Source organism: Athene noctua, chromosome 13 (genome assembly GCF_965140245.1).
Source record: "Athene noctua chromosome 13, bAthNoc1.hap1.1, whole genome shotgun sequence".
Lineage (NCBI taxonomy): Eukaryota > Metazoa > Chordata > Aves > Strigiformes > Strigidae > Athene > Athene noctua.
Genome location: NC_134049.1, coordinates 13,814,684 through 13,840,013, shown reverse-complemented (window position 1 = coordinate 13,840,013; position 25,330 = coordinate 13,814,684). Strand labels below are relative to the sequence as shown.

General features: G+C 39.7%; 2 protein-coding genes across 8 annotated transcripts in view; one reads left to right on the top strand and one right to left on the bottom strand.

Annotated features, from left to right (window-relative positions):
• The first annotated feature begins 275 nt into the window (after positions 1–275).
• SNAPC5 (small nuclear RNA activating complex polypeptide 5) lies at positions 276–2,789 on the top strand. 7 transcript variants are annotated; one of them, XM_074917000.1, is made up of 3 exons: positions 276–420; positions 890–979; positions 1,552–2,789. In XM_074917000.1, exons 1-3 carry the CDS (start codon positions 331–333, stop codon positions 1,660–1,662), a joined length of 291 nt encoding a protein of 96 aa, XP_074773101.1. In that variant the 5' UTR covers positions 276–330; the 3' UTR covers positions 1,663–2,789. The 7 variants fall into 7 exon arrangements, with proteins under 7 accessions (XP_074773101.1, XP_074773100.1, XP_074773104.1 ...); XM_074916999.1 differs by having other exon boundaries at positions 890–1,033; XM_074917005.1 differs by lacking the exon at positions 276–420 and adding an exon at positions 427–710.
• Positions 2,790–3,662: 873 nt separating this feature from the next.
• MAP2K1 (mitogen-activated protein kinase kinase 1) overlaps positions 3,663–25,330 on the bottom strand; it is a 41,483-nt gene continuing 19,815 nt past the window's right edge. Inside the window, exons 3-11 of the mRNA XM_074917329.1 lie at positions 23,122–23,268; positions 19,919–19,996; positions 19,344–19,395; positions 11,947–12,071; positions 8,902–9,109; positions 8,358–8,422; positions 6,618–6,679; positions 5,572–5,617; positions 3,663–4,579 (exon numbers count right to left, since the gene is read on the bottom strand). Of these exons, the coding sequence (XP_074773430.1) occupies positions 4,466–4,579; positions 5,572–5,617; positions 6,618–6,679; positions 8,358–8,422; positions 8,902–9,109; positions 11,947–12,071; positions 19,344–19,395; positions 19,919–19,996; positions 23,122–23,268 (897 nt within the window). The 3' untranslated portion in view covers positions 3,663–4,465. The remainder of the gene's footprint in view (positions 4,580–5,571; positions 5,618–6,617; positions 6,680–8,357; positions 8,423–8,901; positions 9,110–11,946; positions 12,072–19,343; positions 19,396–19,918; positions 19,997–23,121; positions 23,269–25,330) is intronic.

The window sequence follows — 25,330 nt, the reverse complement described above, 5'->3', positions numbered from 1 at the left end:
CTTCGGCAGCCGCTTGGAGCTGGGGATTGATCGTGTTCCGCTGCGGAAGGGCCGTGGCGCAACGCGGCCGCGCGGTGGCAGCCGCCGCCCGGTGTCGCGCAAATGGCGGCGGCGTGGCGTCAGGGCGGGCGGGGCTGCGGGCGGGGCTGCGGGCGGGGCTGCGGGCGGGGCTGCGGGCGGGGCTGCGGGCGGGGCGGCGGGCGGGGCGGCGGGCGGGGCTGCGGGCGGGGCTGCGGGCGGGGCTGCGGGCGGTCCGCCGGCGCTGCAGGGGGCGCTGCCGCTCCCGTCCCCTCCTGGCGCTGCCCGCGGGCGGCCGCGCGGCGCGGGAGGATGCTGAGCCGGCTGCAGGAGCTGCGCAAGGAGGAGGAGACGCTGCTGCGGGTGAAGGCGGCTCTGCACGACCAGCTCACCCGCCTCAGGGTCAGCCGCAGGGAGCGGGGCCCGCGGCGGGCGGCGGGCGCTGCCGGGACGGAGCGGCCGGAGGCTGCGGCGGGGCCGGGCCTTGCCCGCGTTTCTCTTCTATTTTCCTGTCTTTTACGCGTGTGACGCTCGGGAGTTGCGCAGGGCGGCGGGCCGCCGCTTGGCCGCGGCTCTGGGGGCTCTGAGGGCTCGTTGGCAGCGGCCTCCGCGCCGGCAGCCCCCCACCCCACCCCTCTTCCTCGGCAGCCGGCTCCCAAAATAAGCGCAAAGCTAAACGCTGCCCTTCGCTGGTGAGCACGCTGGGGACCTGTGTCCTGCTGTCTACTCGAGCAGAAAAGCAGTGAAACAGGTTTTGAGAAGCTTTGCCGTTACTGCTGCTGATTAATTCAATTATTATTGAATCAATTTTAACGCTAAATAGAGCCCGAGAAGGAATGACCGCATGGCGCCTGTGTTCCCTCGCTTGCAGGTGGAAGAGCTGGCGCTGCAGTCTATGATCAGGGCCAGAGAGCAGAGCGCGACGGGCGCGTCCTCCAGCGCAGCGGAGGAGACTCACAGAGTAAGGGCGAGGGACCGGCCTCCCCCCGTGACGGGCGGGACAGGAGCTGTTGGTGTGAGTGGCTGGGGGTGTTCTGGGGGTGGTTTTCATTTCCAGTTCTTGGTGCTGACCTTGTTCCAGCTACTTCATGAACTAAAAAGCTCAGGAGTAACATCTGCCCGGCGTGTTGCTGGTTTATGTTTCAAGGGTTTCACCTTTCCCCATCCCTGAAAGCAGTGTGTTGCTTCCAGGGAGGATGGGAAATAAAAACCTGCTTTGTATTAGCGGAGTTTCAGTTTGCTGTTTATTCAACGTGTCTAATCCTCCTGAGGATGCCAGGCTGGTTCACCCAACCGATCGTGGGGGTTGGAGGTACAGAGACCACCTGAACTTTTTACTAAATACATTGTCAGCCTGAAGGAGGTGAAACTTCTGTGGAGAGCTGGTGCTTGGCACCTCAATGGGCTTTTGCAGCCAGCAGTTCTGGCACTGAGATGTGTAAAAGAGGCTGCACAGCGTTAGTAGTGATTTGGGGAGCATTCAGAATCGCGGCTGGTTTTGATAATGTGTGCTATAAACTCTTATTGTGACAGGCTCTTGGGCAGATGGACAATGAGGCTGCTATCAATCAAACTGAATTGCACCTAAGCCTTCAAGGTCGTGAAGAGGAAGAGGAGGAAGAGGAGGAGGAATCTGATTCTTGAGAGAAAAAAGTCAGAGATGGGGTTTTAATACAGACTCAGGAATTTCTTCATTCATAGAAAATTTACCAACTGATTTTCATTTTGTCCTGTATATGGATATGATGAACTATATGACTAGCAAGGCTCTTGGAGTCTAGGGGGGTTTAGCTTGAATATTAGTGTCACAAGCTTGGCACATCTTAAGACGTTAAAGAAAAATTGGCTGCACAAATATGTAGCATAATCCATTCCACATTTACAACCTAGTGTAGCTTACTACATCTTTATATGTGGATGGGAGAGGTCAGTAATCAAGTCAGACTAATTTAACATGCACTCTAAAAGCAATAATTCACCTCTTCTGATTTCCTGATGCTGAAAAATAGAACCAGGCCATGGAGGCTGGTTGCTGAACCAATGATTATATTATAACCTCATTCGCTTACACTTGAGAATTTACAACAAGTGGTGGGAAAAGGTGTGTCCAGGACTGTCTGCAGGCTTTCAGCTGCAGGAGGCTCGGCACCACACAGGTGACTTGTGCTCCCTGTGAGTGTGACAAGTCAAACAGAGGTGTCTGTGCCCTGGGAGATGCAGGTGCTGCACTGTTGACCAAATTCTGAGCGTAATGAGGCAGCTGCTCCTTGTACCTGCTGGTGCTCTCCCTAAGTACTGTTGGTCTGACTGCAACAGCAAAGGGTTTTCTACTTCTCACTCTTTCAGAGTCACAGCCAGTCAGCCTTTTAGTTGTCCACGAATTGTACAGTTAATAATTGGTCCCTCTTACTTGTCATAAGGAAATAATTTTTTTAATTAGTGTTATTTTATTTGACAATAACTTTGTAAGTCATTGCAAGGTCACCTTCTTTCAAGTGATCTTTGAGGAGCAGTAGGAGGAGTTTAACAAGTTATAAAATGGAAAGTGATGCAAAGGCAAGTCCCCTCCACAGTTTCTGTGCTGGTACAGTAACAGGCTCGTGCTGCTCTTACTGACAGACAATATGTTCTTTCTCCTCATGAAGCGCAGACAGCATGTGGTGCAGCTGGTTATTTATTTTATCTATTCTTAAAGACTTGTTTTAAAGCACAGAAACCCAAACTCTGTTAAGCTGATGAAAAGCAAACAATAAAAGTCATATTTGAACTCAGCCTCTTTGTCAAGTGTCTTACTAGGAAGATAAGTCAGTTATAGCCAGGGTGGTTCAGTATCTAATGGTGCTGCTGCTGGCTCTGGTGTCACTCAGAGAAAATAGAATAAACACTCTTCTAAAGTTTGCTTTTAAGAGCAGGTGGGGAATGTGACAAAGTGTCCCATGTCCTGGCTGTGGTCAGAATGTATGATGCAACTTGCCAGTGGTTGAGGAGAGATAATTAATTTTGCTCTTAATTTGGTTTATAGCAATAAAAAGTGTTGGAATGTAAATATAGCTTCAGCCTGTACTAAAAGCTAATTGGCTTTTGAGAATGAAGGGCCTGAGAACATGAGTGCAGAAGGTTCAGCAAAGCTTTCCCCAAGAATGACTGGCTAAAAAAAAACCCAAAAAGTCAGAGCCAAAGATGTTACAGCTTGGAACATCAAATAATTCTTTGACAGTATGTGAGTAGCTGGCAGAAGCTGAACTTCTGAAGAAAAATAACCTGAGGAAGTTAAGGACACTGCCCTTGGAGGGGGGGAAAAGGTGACACCCTTCCTGCACTCCTTGCCACACCATGGGTTTGCCTGAGGAAGCGCCTGTCACCCCCCACCCAGGGGTTCCAGGACTGACTGAGTTGGGTGAGCACTACACCCCAGAAGCCCTGTGCTCTGCACTCTGCCTTCCCTGGGGCAGGCCCCAGAAACCCCCTATACAGCCTGAACTAACTCCAGGTCCACTTCACACATTGTCATTTTACACCTGCAATCCTGTACGTCTTGGAACTTGGGATGAAGCAGGGTTGTGGAAAAACATATAAAAAGGGTGTAAAGCAGCAATGACTTCAGATTAAGGCTTTGTTTGAGTTTAAAAAAAATCTTCAGGAAGTTACTTGATAATATATTTATTAAGAGAATCCATTGCTAAACATCTGAGAGAATAAAACAATAGAGGATCTTCATACACTTTAGACACTAAACACAGTTGTCATGAATCTTTAGGTCAAGAGAAAGCAAATTGCCTGGATCTTTGTCTTGATTCTGTAGGACACTTTGAAGAGCTAACTTTTAAAAATCAATTAGAAAGACATACGTCACTAAATCCAAGTATGATATGTTTTAAAAATAAATATAGAAATATGAACAAGTCTACAATTAGAATATTGCCCTGTACATTCCAAGAAATGCAGAGCTCTTGCCTTCTTTACCTGGAAAGAGAGATCTCTAAACAACAGCAAAACTGGAACCATTAGGCCTAACTTTCAGATACAGTTTGGCAGCAGCAAAAGCATGCTTGACAGATACAGTTTTGGAGCATCCCTAACCCTTTCTGCACGGGAGATTAGGTAAGCATGATTGAAGTACCAACGATTTACAAAGAATCTTGATAAAGTTCAAACAAGCTGGGGGTAAACACCCCCAGTGATATCTTCATTAAGAAAGAATATCCATAATCACTTAAAATCAGCAAGCACTGTAACTTAAACATCTTACATTTTGGTCAGTGAACGAATGTAATCCAATACAATACCAATTAGTTTATGACAAAATTTAAGACCATTTGGCACATGCTATAAAGACATTCTTCCTTAAGAGGTGAAATACATGTTTGAACAGGTACAAGCTGAGGAAATAGGACCAAAATAGCATTGCTGTTAACAGATGTACAGTACAGGATTTGCTCTTCCACCTTCAGACTCCAGCAGCATGCGTGGGTGTACTCGGTTGGTTAAGGCCTATGGTTGAACAAAGCCACCCCGCAAAATCCACCTCCTCCGCTTCAGATCTCTTAATGAAAGCATGAATCTGAGCAGAGGAGAAGAATATTATTATTCAAGCACTCAATCTGTTGAATAGTAATTTCAAATAACATGAAATACAGTAAATCCAGTTCACTTGCAGTATTCAAGCTAGCTGTAAAACTTGGCAAGCCACAGGAAGTGACCAGGAGAGCTTTTCTGCAGGATTATGGAAATAACCAGCATATGAAATGTCCACCCTGCGATGTATTCCAGAGGAATACTGCCTCCACAGTGCCTGTTGCAGAGCACTTACACCACAGTATGTGATAAGGATGTGACTCAGCCACTTGAGATGATACTCTGGAAAATGTCTGCCTGGGCACAGAAAGGGGTTTTGTAATAGAAGGAGCCTGATTGCATTTTGCACCCTCATTGTCCAGCAGGATCAGGGCAGGGAAAACTTGATTTTCTGCAGCAGAACTTAAGTCCTAGTATTACACTTAATGCCATGAAAAGATCCACTGAAACTGGTAAGATCATTTCATGCAAAAAAAAAAAAATGCAGGATGTATTTCTGTCTAGTAGTTCTACAGATTTTGCAAGACAAAGCTGACGAAGAAAAATAGAGGCAAATGTTTTTCACAACAGATAATAAAAATAAATGTATTAACTGTAGGTATGTGGAATTTTGTCCTCTCATCTTCCCCAAAGTAATGATCTGTATACTCTATTATTGACTAATAAACCCAAGAAAGAGAAAATTCTTTTGACATTAATTTAATTAGGTCATATGCTCACTGTAATTATCAAATGGAAGACTCTGAAAACCACCAGTTTTGGTCTCCTTGACAGGCCCCGTTCTAGGAGTGTGTGAAACCCACAGCCCTTGATCTTGGGATCAGAAAAGCAGCCCCTCCTCCAACTGTCTGAGCTGTTTTCCTCAAGGGCCACAAACTACACTCCAGGCCACATGCTCTGAACCTCATCTCAGGTCAGCTGAGGAATCCAACCCGCATGGAGGAGTGCTCCTAGTTCAAGTTAAGAACTTCCACTTACCATCAGCTGCTTCAAATCAGCTCTCTCAGCAGGATTTTTAATTAAACTAGGAAAACAGAAAGTGTTACACAAGTTAGACACTGTTATCTTTTAAAATGAAGATCAAGTTATATCATGTTGGTGTACTGCTTTGGTCTGAAGAAGCCACCACTCTAGATGAAAGCATTAGGGAATGTAGCGCCTCTCAAACACAGATAAGGGTCTGTAAGCAATTCCCTTCTGTAGGTGTCACAGGTACAATTTTAGGTATGAAATCCTGAGCTGTCTGATACTGTTCAGTGGGGGCAGGAGTGAGTGTCTATAACCAGGCAGGAGAGATCAAATTCCCATTTAAACAAAAACTCAACAATATGAACCGCTTTATCCCTCAAGTTTCTTTTACCCAAGTCTTTTCAAGCTCAGTATCAAGTACAGCTATTGCATTACTGTGCTTCCTTCTGGAAACAGTAAATACATATATGTAGCTTTTAATAAACTTTCTGAACTGTGATGAACTGCCTCCCTTAGCACTGAATATATTGCTTTGGTGCTGGTATCACTGAAGCACAATTGGAAAAGTAAACAAACAGGAGAATGACTACTGTGATAAGAGATATTAGTTCAGTGAAGCACCAGGAAAGAAAAAAACATCTGGAGTCTGCAAGACTTCTGCATCATATGGAACAGTCACTGCGGAATGCCATGAGGGCTGCCCTGAAAAGGATCCTCCTTTAGAAGTGTGCTGCGTGCTGTCCATGAGTACTGTGGTGTCTTCAGTGCTGAGAAAGTACTGATCTCAGCTGCCTACAGAAGCAGAAATCATTCCCCTCTTCCCATCTCTCAGCTTTGGGGTTCTCTTTGGACGCATATGCTGTCAAGCTGGTGCCCGTAAAATGAGCTTTAGACACATTAACAGTTGGAGAAAGAGGAATCTGCTAATTGAAATTACTTTACATTTGCCATGGCCTACAAGCAGGGACTGATTGCCAAGTTACTGAACACAGTAAGACAGCAGGGCTGATCCCAAATGTGCTCCTTTGCAGCTTAGCCATAGCAAAAATACTCACCATTTGTTGACAAAATCTTGAAATTCAGAACCAAAAACACCATTGGGCAGCTTTGGAGGTGGCTAAAAGAAAAAAAATAAATCAGCAGTCATTCAGCATAACTAATACATGACGATGCACAACCCACCCAGAGATCTACCAGTTTTATGTCCTGTATTTGGGTAAAGCTGTAAAGCCCTGGCACTACCCAGGCCTTCTTTCAAAGCTAAGCTTTGAACTAAATGTCAGACAGACTTCAGGTTCCATGCACGTGAATAAAGGATGTGCCCTCTTTGATTTATAAAATTAGGCGCTGAGTTTATCACCAACTCAGAACTTTTGGTTCTTACTCTCACAGCTGCTGGATTTTAGGAATTTCAGTAATACATCAGACAAGAGATAGTTTCTGTGGTGTGGGATGGTTTTTGTTGGTTTTGGTTGTGGTTCTTTATTTTCCCCTATACACACACCTGAATGTCGTTAACACAGCCTTGAGCTGTCATTAAAGAAGGCTCAAAGCAGCTGGCAGTAATTAGCACAGCATTATTCTCCCTCACTACTAATCTCCACTTTGGGGAAGGAAAGATGCCCTGCACATCATTAGTTCCACAATCCTTTTGATCTAAATATTCTGTCCCAGGAAATGAGTTTGTTCAGGTTCTGAATTCAAAAAGAATTCTGATACAGAAAGATGAGGTACTATATAAACCTGCATATTATTGTCTTGTTCTCCATGACATTTGCTGCAAGATCAGAGTTGATTCTTACACCATGGGTCCTTCAAGCACTTACACTTGGGTTACTGGGACATAGAGAGCCAAGATGTGGCCTGCATTCAGTTACTCACTGGTGCACAGACTTGGCTGGATGTAGCAGCTCATGCTGGAGACTGCTTGTGCTATAGCAGAGGTGGCAGAAGATAATCTTACCAAATGCTCAACTACTGCAGCTTTTCAGCTTAAACTGACCTCCTCAGGGATGCTACAAGAGCAGCACCATACTATCTTAAGTAATCCAGTGTTAACTCTATCCCAAGAGTTAGTGCTGTCATATTAAAAAGTTACATAATATGTAAAATAGGTTTGTAATGAGAGGAGAATTGTGCATGCAGACGAGGAACAGAAGCAATTTATCAGTACATGTACAGCATGAGCAATGCTAGCCTTCCCAGGGACCTAGACACCTACTGTGCTTTATACATAGGTGTGTCAGACACTTCTTTATAATTCATTCACCTAGAACAATTCTGTTATCCAGCTGTTACAAATAATAGCTAACATGAGCATGCTTTTTTTTTTTTTTGAAGGACACAAGCAGCAGAGTCACATGAGTTTCACTTGTGAAAATACTGGAAACAGACAATCAATTCTAAAATACCAATCTCTATTAATGAGCCTTGCAGCTTACTTATTTGAAAGATATGGTAATATAAATTGGGCTGTTCATAAGACTAAAACAAATTGAATTAAAAAAACAGTTTTGTATACGCTTGATCATACTGTTTGCTAATAATTGTCCTAACAGGTTGCATGATCCAGACTGGAAAATGCTACTTAAATGGTGCAGAGAAATGAACTAAAATTTTCCTGAGAATAATTTAAAATCAAGCCAACACACATAACAAGGATGTGTTTCTCATACTGTAACAATTAAAGATCAGAAGACCTGGCTTATCCTAACACTAACCCCACACCCCCTCAAATTCTGGAGTGCTGAAAAAAAATTACAATTGTATTAGTACAAGTGCAAAGAGTCGATTACCTCATTGACGATGTAATCAAGAAGTTCAAAGATTGCCATTGGAGGTCTGCTGTCTGGTCCATAGGCTAAGAAGAAATTGTAGAAGTGGAAAAATTACAGTATTATTCTTCTTCCATGGTAGGGGTGTTTGAAGACGCTAAGTCACACGTTTTATTCTTACATGGCATCCAGTAGATTTACAGGAAATAAAAGTGGAGCAGCAGGGTAATGCTTTCATGCAAAGAGACATTGTTTTCAGGTCTGATCCAAACCATTCACTTCACTGGGAACTGTCCTACTGTACTTTAGTCAGCACTGCATCTTAGAGATGAAACATAACAACAGACTGGGATCTTAATGGTGCTCGTGAACAGCTCAGTTGTTAACAAAAGGGTCTCTGGTCCTTGATTCTCAGATACCTCCTCACAGCAAGACTGAGCCAGGTGCCCAATACAATCCTGATTTTTTTCACACCACAGTATGCAGACCAATAGCAGGTAAGGAAGAGCTTTAAGCTGCCAGAGAAGGGTATTAGAAAAGAATTTAAGAGATTGTTGCAACTTACAGCTCACTGGTCGTCCAGGTGTTCTTTGCCTGGGCGAGGTCTCTGTGACTGGAGAATCTCCCTCCACTGGGCAGCCAAACATTAATTCAAGTTCCTTCGAGTCAGGAGGAGGAATCGGGTATCTGCCAATAGCCATTTCTACCAGTGACAATCCCATACTCCAGATATCCGACTGCACTGAATAATGAGTTCCCTGTAGTCTCTCCGGCTACAAAGAAAAAAAAAAAAAAAAAGAAGGAAAGACAGTATTGTAACAAGAGAAATTGCATTCTGCAATAGCATGGATAAAATGAAGGATGAAACCCCAACTTATTAATTAGTATGTCATGTTCCAGTGAGTGATATATTGATCTTTAAATATCTTTATCCGGAGTTCCACAAACACTGCATACCACCACTGCAAATAACTTAAAAAGATGCTATTATACTACTGTTTATTTTTTAAAGCAAAATATCTAAATGTTGCAACTATTAATGATGGTGGGATAATTAAGGAGCAAGAAGGCAAAACTAGTATGGGCAATTAAAGATTCACTTGGTTTCCCTGAGAAGCTGTCCTTGGTTTTCTGCTTTGGGAAGGAGAGGGAAGGTAATTTTATTGATTCTATATGGGTCCAAAAGTGACCTGCTGCTCTAGCAATAATCCTGTGGTTTGTGACACTTCTCAGCTGATACCATTCTGACAGGTCCCTACATCAGAAATGCATTTATGCAAGGACTATTATATACATGCATACTGCAGTTTTAGATCCACATTCAAATAATTTCTAAATAAATAGTTGAGCTCTATAATCCATTGAAATGATAACAAAACATAACACACAAATGGAATGATAAAGCATTATGCAGGTCACAGACTTTTCCTGGCAGTATAATGACTGAAAAAAATATACAAGGTAGGAAGACAGACACATGTTCTGCCAGCTTAACCACTCATACATTATGACCTGACAAACAAAAACAATAAGCTTAAATTTTTCCTCAAGAAAAAACAAACTGGAAAGTGACAAACACAAAATCCGGGTAGATTTTACATTAACATATGCATATATATATATATAAGTATTACAAAAATGTCTGCAGGTGAGACAGACCCAGCTAAAAATATATTTTGTATTGTCTTTAGGAAACTCAAACACTTCAAATATATTTAGGTATGGAACTTTTTGATCAGTTGAATTATGAATGAAACCGTATCTGGATATTCGAGTCACACTGCTCCAAAGATCCCCAGTTTTGATCAGTGTAGCCATCTTTTGGTTTTGCCTAAAGAACTAAAACATAAGATCAGTCCTTAACTAACTCCTTTCACTTAGTTTTTGCACCTGCTTTATCAGTACTATGCTGAGTGCTGCATGTGGTTTCTACAGTTATAATACGTCCAGCTACGTCACCCTTGGATCCATATTTACTAAGATTTCTCAAAGAAAACATTAACTCAGCTTTTCTGCTCTCTTTTTAAAGTCAAGCTCATATTTTACCAGAATGGTGCAGATTCTTGCCTGACTGTATGCATATTTTGGAAAAATATATATGCAATTTGAAACTTATAGAATGTAAGAATGCAGTACTACTGTACGTCCCCTCCCTCTGTGATAACGGGTGATAGTTTTGTTACATTTACTGAGATTATATTTCAGTTTTCTCCAGTGTCCCACCTCAGCTAATTCCAAAGCCATTTGGATAAACTACACAATTGCTGGACAAGGGATAAAGATGCCTAAAAACAAAGATACACAACAGATTTTCATAAAATCTAAGTGCAAAGAAGCAGTGAATGGATGAGAAAAAGCAGGAAACACCACACACAGTACTAGTTATACAAAAATAATTAACTTGAACATGTTTTCTTAGACTTTAAACATTTTTGATTGTACACACCTGCACAGGATGTTGTTTGGCATGTAACAATTCTATAGCTGTTATTTGATAAAGTATGCTAAGAGAGATACTGCAAGAAAAGGTAATTCAGACACTATTAAAAAGAATAAATAAAAACCACCATCATGGCTTGGTCTGTGAAATATGAAGACAAAGAGCAAAGCTGAATATCAGTCTGCAATAAATTGAAGAAAACTGAAGGCAGACAGTACTTTGCTCTCATTCCTTCTACTAGAATAAAAAGGGAAAGCCAGTAGTGTGTCAAGGGGCCACAAGAGATGGAGCTGTGAATTTTTTTTGCTAATTAGCAACAGCCCCTAGATGTATGTGGGAACATAAACCAGTTTTATTTCAAGCACGTTACCAATATTAAATGACAAAAAAGAGAATACTCTCTTTGATGTTGAAATGCAGGTCCCATGCTGAGCAGAAGCAGTATTATTATGCTTTTTTCCTTCAAGTTTAAGCCCACACAGTTTCGATCCTACAGCACAATCTCAGAACACTCTGATTGTATGAGTTAATTGGTTGTATGCTGAACAAGGTGAGTACATAAGAGACCTGTTATTTCCATTAACTGTGACTTTCACATAATGCAAAGAGTTCACCCGAAGAGCAAGTTTCAAAGTATTCATCATATACAGGAATACGGAACACCCTGTAAATAGTCTCAGATTAGTTGCCATGGCCTTGCCCACACTAGCCACTCCCATGCTTTCTTGTGTTGCTGCAGCCATGTTGGGTTCCCAGGAACAGTCACAACAGGATCACTAGTGAGGCAGCAGCTTTCCTATCTAAGTGACCGCAGCAAAACACTGGAGTGGAAAGAGAACCACACTTCGTCAGGAAAACAGACTATAAACACTGGGCTTTTCTGGAGACACATGTATACAAAACCCAAGTGCATTAACTGATTGGATTCTGCAGCGTAGACACAAGTGCATCTCTTTCATAGTGTTATAAAATATTCCGAGTTACTTGGCTTTTATTGCAACATTCCTCCCCCCCCCCCAATCTGATACTAGAATATTCCTGGAATGCAGGAAGCACTGAACTGTGAACAGCAGTAGTAACAGCAATAGCTGGTTTCTTGTTTGATTACTGGGATTGTGATAACTCTACCATAACGTACAGTAAACTCAAAGCTATAAAATCCGTACTTACAGACATGTAGGAGCGTGTGCCAACAAACGAGTTTGCCATAGAATCTATCAGTTGTCCACTGACACCAAAATCACAAAGCTTGATTTCACCTCTAGAGTTTACCAAAATGTTAGATGGTTTAACATCTGGAAAAAAATGAATGGATGATTTATATTTATAATAGATAAAATGGGAAATTTGACAATGAAAGTAACATGAAAGGTGAGAATTACCACGTGTCTCCCTTTGTTTCCCTTCTAACTATGACACAATTCTATCCCTTCTCTGGGAATGCTCAGAGATTTTGTTCCCTACCCATACTCATTTCACAGGCTCTCTATTTAAATACAGATAACCAAAAAGAAATTTTTTAAATTACAAGTGCAAAGAGGCTGTTAGCTTCAAGTTTTGATTTCACCTGGTTTCTCGCCTTTCAAATATTGTTTGGGCATCTACACCTTCCTTGCAATGATCTAACATTTGAAATAAATCTGAAAGCATATGTCAGCATAACTCCTCTTTAATTATGTTCTTTTACCTAGAAATAATCAGTATTTACCTCAAAAAGGTCAATGAACTATGGCAGCCACACCATCATCCCTAACTTTAGCCTTCATGTGTACAAAAGCATAAATCACCTACAGCAAAACAGTTCTTGGAGCGTGTGCTTGCTGTTTTGGGTTTTCATTGGGGTTTTTTGGGGGGTGGTCTCATTTTTGTTTGGTGGTTATTGTTTTGTAGGTTTGGGTTTTTTTTTTTTACAGCCTCTTGTATTACTGAAATTCTGCATTTCAAATACTTGGAGACTGTTTACCTGTGATAGCACACCCTCATAATTTTGAATTCATCACTTTTTCTAAATGGAAATTTAATAAGGGTCACTGGTAGCTAAGCAACTAATAACAGCTATTTATGAATGCAAAGGTACAGAGAACAATTGTTCAGTATTTCTTTTACAGCTGTAAGAAGGTTTTTTTATTGTATCTTGCTGCTTAGGTGGTCATTACCAATGTCTTGTCGAGATAGGTAATCAACAGCTCACATTTGTAAAGTAATGCTGCAGAAAAAAGGGTACTATAAATTGCTTTTGAAGAAAGAGATCAGCTCAGTGTATCAGAATTTCACTTTAGACTCTGCTGTTCAAAAGCAGATCCAGAAGTCTATAGTCTGTAGCACATTTGCATTTGGTTTTCACTTTTAAACATAAATATATTCCAGGTAGCTTTCATTTCAGTGACTCAGGATCTGACCTTAGTTTGTGACATCAACAGGATGTCACTAGAAAGATGATACTAATGTGACTCCTCATCACTGGAAAAACATCTCCATGAAGAAGGTTATGCCTCACTGAACAAGACCCATGGAGATTGGAAATGAAGACAAAACTGTTATCTTAGCTGTTTCTTCCCCCAGTCTCCTTTTAAAAGAACAAAGCGAAGCTTCAGTATTACATGCTTTTGGAAATTGTGGCTACATTTTCTGGTTCCTGACATCACCTCTTTAGGTAACTTAAGCTGTCCAGGGACATTGAAAACAGTGTTTTGTGATGATCTGTGTACATACAAGTTCTCCCAGCTACAGGACAGCGAGCCTACAGCTTGTCCTCTTTGCTTAGAGCAAGCACCAGCCTGCAGAAAACCCACACAGTGATCCAACACAAACTACTCCCTGGTCTTAGCACAGACCAAGTTGTGCCTGTGTACGTCTTGCTTCTACCACGAAGAAAATCCTAGCTGCTTTTTCCAGGTACAGACCTTCTCCTTATGGAAGAAGAATATGGGCATGTACTTTGTAGCTACTACTTTTAATTCCCCATCCCTAGGAAAGTAACTGGCTTATAAACATTGCTGTCCTCAATAGATTTTCCTCCTGTAAGGGTGGCAGAGGTACTGGGCAGTTTGTGGAGCTTTTTACCAGGCAGGAAACAGAATGTTACATACTGGTTAACTCTGAGCAGGGCTTCAGTAAAGAGATTTTAGAGGCCTTCTGGACCAACAGCTGACCTTCTGAAAATTCTGCCTCCTTTGTGCAAGTTTTGACTGCTTGTAGAGACCTCACCACAAGTGCACTTCACAATGAAAAGGTCAAGCTCCTAGACTGGATTCTTCCTATCAGATTAAAATTCCACCAAGAAAAAAAAAAGGAAAACAAGCAGATGGTGCAGTGAAGCATGCAGCAGAGATTAGAGATTCCCAGCTACACAGGAATCTGCACCTAAAGTTCTGTGTAAAAGCAAGGTGGAAAACACAATGTTTGCAAAATATGCTGGAAGCACTGCAGAGCCCGAACAAGTTATGGATATGGCCTCTAGATTTGTACTGCTTATCTACGCACATCTAGTTCAATTCAGAACACAGACATAAATCCTCGCTTATCTCTACAGCTCATGAATACTTCATGTTCATAATTAAATGGCAGAAAAATAACATCAGCATTCCACTATCAGTGAACCAAATGACATTTTCTTTATAAGTATCTTAAATGCTCTAGAATCCACCTGGTCTTTTAAAGATTTAACTTTCACCTTCAATGTTTTGCTAGCTGATAATCCCCACTGTACCTTTCTTACAACAGCACAGCACATCATGAGTCCTCACTGGAGTTTATATAAAAGCTTGCCTTTTTGAGCATTTTCATTTTCCTTACAAGGTGCCCAGTGTGATCCAAGTGTGGTGTTTGGAAGGCTGCTGTCTTTCCACCCCTCTAAATGTAGCATGTTATGCTATTTTAACTCCAGAGTGTCTGAGCACTTAAGCTGTTTCTCTAGAAACCGGAGATTTGTATTGCCAAATGAAACAGGAATGCCAAGGCATCCTTCAAAATTATTCTGTAACTTGCAAAGAAACGGACAAATCTAGAAAGGAAAACCAAGTGTGCTACACAAGTATTTCAGTTTTAAAGAAAATGAAAGGATGTTTCACGTATCACCCCATACAACCCAGAAACAGAGCTGTGCAATTCTAGAGAAGTCCTTGGCCAGTCCAGGGGCATGGATATGTGACACTGAAAAGGCAGCTAGTTAATACAAAGAAGTTTCCAGGATTTACAGGATGTCTTGTAATCTCTGTAAGAAGTATGCCTCCCCTGCCTGAACCCTGCTCTCAACCACAGGCACAAACTTAGTTCATTCTGAAAAAAGGTGGCTCCAGACATTATGACAACACCATCAGGCAAGAATTTCTTTTATAGCAAAGTTCTTGAGTAACCAGATACTTGAGAACATATTTGTCTTGCAGTACATTATTGGTATCTTCCAATCAATTTTGATTTCCCAAGGCAGGATCTCCTGAGAATAGACTGCTGACAGCATCCCTGCTGTGTGTTACACCTCCTACCCTGAGCTGCCAGCTGCAACTGGAGTTCAGAAATCTTACAAAGCACTTTCGATGCAAAAGGAGACTACAGAGAGAAACTTTCCAGACTGTGCTCAAAACCAACTAAAATTATTTTCTGATTAATTTACAGGATTTTTATTCACCCAGGGACAAAACACAGCAAGAAAAAGATTTGTGTCTTAAGAACCTGCAGCAACATACTTTGTAATTAGTTACATTTCTTTCCTTGTCATTTAGCACCTTCTGGTATTAACCGCAAAGGTAAACAGGACTGTAGAAGTAGCAGTTTCTGTCACATTCCATGTTACAAATATAGTTATTTAACATACTAGAAGATACTATGAAAATATCTACCACAGTCACGCTCCTTGCCTTTTCCTTTTCTGTGCCTTCATATCCCACCAGTTTGTCTTTCAGAAGTTTCGGAGACATGAGAGAAATTGCAGAGAGGACCAAAACAAAGCACAGAACACCAGATGAGCTAACAGTCTATAAAAAGACTGTATTTTCTATTTCATCCTTAATAAGCCCTACTGACTTCTTCCTTGAGCTGTCTATAATGACAAGTGAATACTTTTCCTCAGAGGTCACACTTAGCCCAGGATACCTCTGTATGTGGAAGCTGTTCAAGCTGAATCAGCTACCATATTCTGTTTGGCATTTTGCAGTCCTTTATGACTGTCCTTGATCAAGCCAAGCAAATATATTGCTGACAAGTTTTGCTGATTATTTTTTATTCTTGTCTTTCAGAACAGTCATTATTTGCCTAAGAGCAGACTCTTGCATTCAGAATGCTGCATGCTAGCTTATGCTGATCATTATGGAAAAATTGTTAACATCTTACAGAATCCTCACTCTGGAAGACACTCCTGGGAATTTTTTCCCTACAGTGATGTTTTAAGTCCTGTGTTTTACTGCCCTACAATAATGTCTCATTTTGTAGCATTACATTGCGTAAAAAACAGAAATCCCCAACCAAGAATATTGAGAATGGTACATTAATTTGCTGGGTAGGCAATACAGCTCTTTTGAGTGAATTTACACTCATGTCATGTATAGTGGAATTTATTACTTTACCATATCGTCATTTTTGTTTAATGGAACATGTAAGAGGTTAATCAAAGATGTGATTTTTAAAAAGCTTCACTAAGTAGCATCCTTAACCCAGGGCCATATGATTCCAAGAGTTCTTAACAAGTAAGAAATTCAAAAAGCCTAAGAAAATAAAATTATAATGTAAGAAGGGGTTTTTTGTTTTTGTTTGGGGGTTGTTGGTGATTTTTTTACTACAAAAAGGCCAAGTATCTAATATGTCAAACAGCAGAGAAGTCAGTACATTTACAATGATATTCCTGCATTTTGAAGCCATGTTTAACATTCAGACATACATTATCTAAGCATGTTCTGACAACACTAAACCCTACTGACACTATTTCAGTCCACATACTTTTTCATGGATTACAGCTTTTCCACCTGCCAGTCTCTCCTTAATCACAGAGTACCACACAACAGTTCAGGATCAATCCACCTCCAGAAGAGAACTTCACACTGCAGTCTCACTCAGAAATCTGACATGCAGGAAGCTGAACCAGGACCCTCCTCAACAAAGACAAGCTGTAACAGCTCAGTCTAGTGTGCCAGCTTACATATAAGGTCCAACTCTATGTATGAGCATCTACAAATAACGCAGAAAGGGCACCCTGTAAGAGACTGGTGGACAGTATCAAAGACAGAAGCCAGGAAATTTGGCTCCGTATGTCAAGAGATAAGTGAGTTTGGCTCTGTATGTGAAGAGATGGAAACACTGTTCTGACTGTTTTTCCTTTTAACTGCTACCACTAGCCATGATCAACTTCCACAATGCCATTTCAGCTCCCACTTTATCAGACATCACACATTTCAATGACAGCTTCTGCAGAAAGTATACAAGGTCATGTATTCCTGATGATGTCAGAGCACAGCACATGAAAACTGAGCTAAGAAATAAAAATAATAATTTATACATGGAATTTTACACTGCAGGACACATTCAGTCCAATAACATGTAAGCAATGAAGAGGAATTTCTGTTAGTTCGTGCACTTAAATGTAATCTCTGATGTAGCTAGTATCGTGAGGTTAAGCTGCACTTAAACAAGATCAGGAGGGCTTTATTTTGGATTTACAATTTACATAGTGTAAAACTAAAAAAAAAAAAAAAAAAAAAAAAAAAAAATTTCTGTCTCAGAAGCCAGCCTCAAAAACCCCCCAACAACCCACACAGTAACAAACCACTGCTGTGGCTGAACTGAGAATTATGAGATACAACAGTAACTCTTCCAGTATGCCCTGAAATAAGATGATCCCTTTCCCAGGAGTCTCCCTTATGCTCTGAACAGAGACAAATGACTTTGCAACTACCATTAGAAATCTCTACAGAGTCTACCTCCAGCTTCCTTTCCCCAAGGGAGAGCTGTATTTGATTGTTTAAAAAAAGGCAAACCAGAAACGTGTAATAAACACAGTAAGACTGTGTTTATTGTGTAAGGTGATCCTACAACAGATTGTATAAACCAGGATTGCTAATTACTCTTTTTGGTCTGGCCAACAAATGTAAACTCAGACACATATTAGTGTCTGATGCAGATATTTTTATAATCTGAAGATTGATCTCATATGGTACAAAACTCACCGAACAGTTGGCATGCTTTATACATATTGTATGATTGCTGCAATGAATAGTGCCATTCAAACAAAACCATGAAATGCTTCATCTCCAGTCTTCAATTTACACTCATGTCAGGAATAATGCAATTTATTAATTTTTCCATATCAAGTGTCATTTTTGTTTAATGGAAGAGGCAACAGATTAATGAAAGAGCTGGATTTTAAAAAGGGCACCTATAAGCTGAAAACATGGCAGTGCGTCTATTTGGCAGTGTGTCTATTTTACAGTAAATTAACTGAAGATCTCAGGTGTGCAGATGCAACACACTCATTTTATATAGCTTCACCATGTTTTTAAAATCTTTTCAGTCTAAGAAAGATGCAAGTTAGCATGATAGATGTCTATAAATAGCATGTGAATGTAAGACAGCTGGTAGAAGTAGTGACTTTCTTTTAAAAGTTTTAATGGCAATGAGTGTTGAACTGTCAAATTAATTTTAGGTCAGAGGTTTTAATTGTGAATCTCTCCAAAGATTTTGTTGTCACACTCAGTAGATCTGTTACTATCAAAAGACTAGCACTTGCAATGAAGAAACAGATACAATGGGACAATGATTTTTTAATATAGTTCTTTTCACAGAGTTAATTATGCAATTATAAAACCCCACAGATACCTTAACTGTCTTCTGCTTCTCTCTCACTCAGTTAAATGAGTGCACGAATGGAATCTACATGAAGTGCTTACCTCTATATATGTTGCCTCATTTCAAGTGCTGATGTTTCTGAGAAAGATCCTGCCCACCGCTGTACTAGACAGTGTGTATCTTCTGTGCAGCTACACTAGGCAACAGTTACCTTGGCCCAAGTGCCACTGCTGCAGGTACAAACGTTTGAGAGCTTCCTCAGCGCACAGTACTGCCCGGGACTGCACCCTCCACTTCTGTGCCTGTCTGTGTTTACCTAGAAGTTTATCACTTGTGTTTAAAAAGTGTTCTCCTGCTCCCAGAAAATGCAGGAATAATTATGTGGTATTTAAGGGAAATAGAGATTGAATCAATCTGGTCTTTCAACATATTTCTATCTTTACTGCAAAGGGAGTACTTCTAGTCTCAAGTTAGATTGCCAGCTGTAGCACATACTCCCAACTGGCCAAGTCACTCCAGCAGCAAACAATTTCAAACAGTCAGAATCATGCATGCACATATAATACAAACATACCAGGTTTAAGCATGGATTATAAATCCAGATAAACTGCAGTAAAATAGGAGAATTTGAAGATACACAATAGTCAGAGATGCCAATTTTTAAAAAGTTTGCCTTGCACTACCTAAGAAAACTCCTCTGAACCAAAGTCATGTGGAACCATAAAGAAGCAATCAGAAAAAGCACTTATTTTATGGATGTTCAAGAAAAGTTACAGTGTAAAATTTTATCTCACCTCTGTGCATTATTTTATGCTTTTCTCTCAGATATGTGAGTCCTTTTATTACCTAAAGACAAATGAAAGAAAATATTTTAATTTATGAAGCAGAAGAGATAATTGTGTGCTTTGTCTGTACAAGAATTCCAACTGAATGCAACATAACAGAAATCCCAAAAGGTAATCACTGCCTATCAATATTTTGTTTTAAATTTGTACTTCCAGCTCAGACTAGAAAAACAGAGTCAACCAACCCCTTACTGGAAATTTTGCACAATAGATACAAAAAGGTAACATTTGAATTTTTTTAATGAAGTGTTAATTCTGTTCTCATCCAGAAGCATCAACTGAGACAAAAGCAGAAAATCAAAGCAAACACAATAGAACGTTACTCATTTCAATGCCCTGAGCTACCAAATAATGACATGTACAACAAATGCTTTTTAAATGAAGCAACCAGATAAAAAATCCGTTAATATTTCTCTCCTGCATCCTTCAGTCCATCTGAAGTGGCAGCTTCCCGGATCTGGCATTATCACACCGAGACACAAACGTACCCATTTCCAGCCTCCGAGAGTGATGAACACACTTACCGCAATGCTAACTTTGCCCAGAATCTGCTCTGGAATTCTTCCAGCCTTTTTCAGTACTTGATCCAAGGAGCCACCATCCTAATAATAAATATTTGAATAGTCAAGATTTAGTCAAATCACTCTAAAACATTTAAAACAGGGCTGTAGTCTGAATCTGGTGAGAACAAAAGTATTCCTTTTCATGTTTGATTTAACATTGTTATGGTGCATATCTGAAAAAAAATAATTTCCCCAGTAGGAATTAGTCACTTCTATGTTTATTTTAAACAAACATTTGGCCAGTAACAACATCCACTCAAATAAACACTTCACACAATGACCTTCCATACTAGCATTTCCATGGTTTGGAACTTGTTAAGGGGGTACTCTCCACAAAAAGCTGTCAACCAAGTGTTAAGAATTTTACAGATTTCCATAACTTTCAGTCCAATGCAATAACTTTTTTTTTTTTTTCTCTTGTCACAGCCATCCCATAATACTCCCTCCTCCTCCAAAGACAGAATATGGAAGATTGAAGCAGCATAGAAGATTTTATGATCCGGATTACAGAGATGAAAATTCATCACATTGGAAAAGACAGAGTTCTCTTCCTGAATATAATGTGTGCTAGGGGCACCCTATGATCGTAATTAAACCCAGATCCCTCTTCCCCTCAACTCCCTGGTGAGATCCTACTCAGAGAGAGTTGATCTCTCAGTTCTGCGTATCTGTGGTGACTCTGCCAGCTTCCAAGGATGGAGGGTTGATTTGGCACAGCTCTCAAAGAACCAAAATAGGAAGAAGTGTTTTTAAAGTTCTGTGGTAAGTAACTGTCTTGATAATCTTATTAGCTTAAATAATTTGAATGCATGCACCCCCAAAGTCAAATATATTCCACTGTTGCTAAGAGCTTTTGAGAAGGAAAACTGTAAAAAGCGCTACTTATTTTTAGCAACTGATTCAGCAACAGGCCCGTGCATAAGTTCTAGGTTCTCTAGAACAGAGAACATACAATCGAAGAAATCAGAAAGTTATTTCTCAAATTAAAAGACAATATCCTGTTGTGCGTATCAACATCTGACATTTCCCAGTACTCAAGACAAAAATCCAACTAGAGAAGATAATTGCCTTCTGCCTTAAACCTATCCTTTGGAAGTTTTCATCACCATTTACACATGTAAAGAGAAAAACCAGAATGCAAAGTTTTATTCTTTGATGACTAAAAATCTAAAACTCTTATGAGAAGTATATAAGTATTTATTTTATCACATTTTTGTAAAAAAAAACCCCACACCCACATAAATCACACTTGATTAAAAATACACCAACAGAAAAAAGTCTATATAAATCTCTTGTATAACAGTCTGCATTTCTAGACAGCTGTCTCTGCTGAGATACCAGTATATTAACAAAGATTTCATATAGAAAAAACACCTTTTATTTTTTTTCTCCCTCCGAGTGGGCTAGCCCCAATCCTGAAAGAGGCTGAGTATAATTCAATTGCCTAGTGTCGGCTGCAGCCTTCACTGTCTTTCAGGAGCAGACTCCAATCCTTTTGCCTGTTAAATACCTGCTGCTAAGCAAAGTTATGCACTGATTTTGAATTTATGTACCTAAAAATATCAAACATTCAAATCTTCAAGTTCCATGCCTTTTCCACCTCCAACTTTTTGTATGTATTCATACTTATGTTTTGTACCTCACCACTAAAAATAAGAATTTTGACTGGCAGTAATTGAAAGATACGTACAAGAAAGACAATGGAAATTCTCATTTAATCTTTTATCCAAAAAATTCCACCTAATAATCTGCATTAAGACAACAGCTTAATGGCTTAATTAAGACTTCAATTTTAATAATCTACCTTCTCTTTCTATTTCATATCTCACTGATCAATTGTTCTATGTGCAAAATCTTGTATCCAGTCTGACTTAGACAAGATTCGGCACTCAAAGATCAGATGTTATACTGCCATCTCTTAAACTGAAGAGTTGTCTACTGTCAGATATATCATTCCCTGCTTAGGGACATGTAAACCCTGATCGCTCCTGTTAATTTTCTCTTTGACAAATAAATTGTGATTCTTCAGCCCTTTTATTTCTACATATAATTATATACCACCACCATCTGTCTTTTGGCATGCATTAACATACACACTCTTTTAGCAATTGCAGATGTGCACATTTGTGACATCTAGTAATTTATTCTGAAACAACGTCCAGACAGTAATTTTTAACTTCTATTTTCCTATTTTTCATTATTCTTTTCAATTTTGAGAAACTAACTTCTTTATAATTCCCAATAGCCATTTGTATTTTGGGGTATGCACACCTTCTCTTTGGCTAGCACATGCTTAAAAACTGGATCATGATCACTTGTTCCTAAGCAACCATCGATTTCTTCTAAAAATTTCCGTAAGACCAGAGAAACATTAAAACAATCACATGTACTTTCCAGAAAAAATAAGGTTTCTCTCCAAAGAGAGTTTTCTCAGGGAAAAAATAAGAAGGTCTTCAGATTTATTGTATTTTGTATTGTTAAAAATATCCTCTACCAAGTGAGGTAAAAAATTTGACTGACCTTTAATTACAGAAAATTTACTTTTAGTGTTTGGTTCCATATGGTTAAGAAAGCCAAACAGATGTCGAGAAGAACATGTACTTTTCTATTAAAATGAAACATAGTTAAAAATAATTTTGGTATTAAAAAAATTTGTGTAAGATTCTGCTGGGCTTGTTCACTTCCTGTGCACTACTCTTTATGTTTGCATTTTCTGTAAAATTTGAGAAAAGGAGACAAAATATGGATTTGTGTAAATAAGACTAAACAGATTCTCATTATCATAGCTACTAAGGACTACACAGCTGTAGTATCAGAGTGATCTGGACCATTCTGCATAAAACTAAACCCAAATCAGACCAAGTGTCTAAGTAGCAGAATTGGGTAAATATTTTTAAATACAAAGAAAAAGGACCACAGATGAAAAAGCAGCAAGTGGGAGGCTACATTTGTACAGCTTTAACTTTTACAGAAGGGCAGATACTGCAGAAGAAAATAAAACAGATCATATCAATCCCAACCTCAGAGTTGCACAGTAAATCCAAAACACTGTATTTGATTCTTTATTCATGCAGAAAGGTCTGTTTTGTTAACTCCTGCTGACATTCAGGTTTTGCGTTAGTGGTCTCTTAACTTCAAGCTAAGACATATATATATGTACTTACCATATGTTCCATGCAAATGCTGATTTCTCCATCACTGTAAAAAGCTCCATAAAAGCCCACTATGTATGGAGAGTTGCACTCGTGTAGAACTTGCAGCTCACGGATGATCTGGTTTCGAATAGCTGGCTTGATCTCTAGATGAATTAACTGTAAAATAACCCACTCTTATTATTTTCTTAGTGTCAGAGTGCCATTCAGAAGGACCAGGCTGTTCACAGAAGGTTTCAATACCTAGCTGGACAAGGCCATGAGCAGCCTGCTCTAATCTCGTATCTGACTGCTGTGAGCAGGAGGTTGGACTGCGTGACCTCCTGAGGCCCCTTCCAGCCACAATTATTCTGTGACTTAACTGGAAAACAATCCGTCTTTATTTTCTCAGTGGAAAAGGGAAAGGAAAACACTACAACAGAGCACGAGAAAGTTGAAACATCAGCACCCATGAAAGATACTAGATTTAGAGAAAAAAAAAGAAGCAGAAGTTATCCCTAAAATAAACTGTATTATATAAACCAACAGATGTTCTTCATGTTACCCAAGCATTCTGCCTCCATGTCATCTCTAAGCAAGACAACTTCCAAATCCCTTTAACAATTTCCTGCTAAAAATGGCCCAAAAATTCCCATTTTGGTTAGGTGTTAATGCGTGACAGCTATTAAGGCATAATCTATTAAAACCACTGACAATGTCAGCAACACATAGGACTAACTTTTTAAATTTAATCATAAATCAGCAGCAACATTTAATGCGATTACAAAAAAATTACAAGGAAGTCCAAACAGTTATGCAGCAAGTTTACCAATGGGACATTTTTTAAAGAGGATACATTTTCATCTTTGAAAGCTACAGGAGTTAACAGCAACATTCCAAATGAGTTTATTTTTTCCTTCAAAATTCAATCAAAAGAAACTTTCAACCAACATCTACTACAAAACAGAAGAGATTGTATAGTTTCCTAACTCAAAAGGACAACAACAACAAAAAAATGAGTATTTTATCAAGAATCCAGATTCTGATTACAATGGGAAAGTAAAATAAATTACTAAAACTCCTAAAACATTCCCTTTCAATAAAACTATTTTGAGATACTCATTATGGCATAATAGATTCAAGACAAGTTACTTATGCAGAAGGTGGGATTTCCATCTCCTCACAAAATACTTACCCATCAAACTTTGTTCCAGCACATTTTCTTCACTTATCTGGTTTTTATGCATAGTTCAGAAACTGAAGCTCTTTATGTTGAAGAACAGCCATGAACAAATGTCTAAAGGAAATGTGTCAAAGACACACTGACTCAGAAGCAGCTGCTGAAAAATATCTGCACAGGTGTTTGTAAAGCCTTAGTGGAAGAAATGAGCTGAGCCTTAAGTTAAAAACTCCCCAAACTGAATCTAAATGTAAGGGGGAGACTGCATAAAATACTTTGTTCCACTAGACTGTTCAAAACTGTTCACTATCCCATTCAAAACAAGAAGTGTATTTCTTTTGTGTCAGGGAAGGTTAAGAGACATTATGGAAATCAAATTTTAGTCAATAAAGGAAAGAAAAATTGCAGTTGAGAAACATCTCAGTTGCATCAAATATTAACGAATTGTGGCAAAATTTCCTGTTAAACCCACAGAAGATGGAAAAAAAAAAAATCAAGTTGATTTAGCTCAAGGAAGTCCCAGTGATTTCTGTATTTTGTAATTCTCACACCTCAGAAGTGGGCATTTTTCTTTGCTGCTCTCCAAACTGTCAGTGTACTGACCAGTTATGCAAAGGCACATTTTCCTTTAGTTTTGCTGAAGATGGCAGTGTACTCTTAAAAAAAAAAACCCAAACAAAAAACCCCCACAACACCTGAAGTTTTCAACTTCTTAATTTAAAAGAATGGAAGTTTTCAGAGTAGTGTAATAATGGGATATAGGATTTGAGTGTGACCTGTGTTTTATCCTTCCCAAAGACTAGGTTATGTTTCCCACGAGCTGCAGCAGCCTGCCTGCTGTCTGGCCCACTGCAGTGCCACAGCACGTGTCCTGCAACACCGCCTCATAACAAGTGCTACCTGCGCAAGGAACCTTGCTCCTGGAAGTAAGGGGCAGGAGGTACCCAAACAAATAATCAGGCAGTATCACAGATGCATCTCCCTTACTGTATTTGGTTCCCGGGGATATTGAAAGTGAAAGCTCCACACATAAACAAAATGAGGATTAAAACATCAAGCTAT

Excerpts from the sequence above, each read along its gene's own strand:
- SNAPC5 (XM_074916999.1), top strand. The coding sequence starts at position 331 with ATGCTGAGCCGGCTGCAGGAGCTGCGCAAGGAGGAGGAGACGCTGCTG. Across the intron at positions 421-889 it reads ACCAGCTCACCCGCCTCAGG|GTGGAAGAGCTGGCGCTGCA; the intron begins GTCAGCCGCAGG and ends CCTCGCTTGCAG. Across the intron at positions 1,034-1,551 it reads GCGGGACAGGAGCTGTTGGT|GCTCTTGGGCAGATGGACAA; the intron begins GTGAGTGGCTGG and ends TTATTGTGACAG.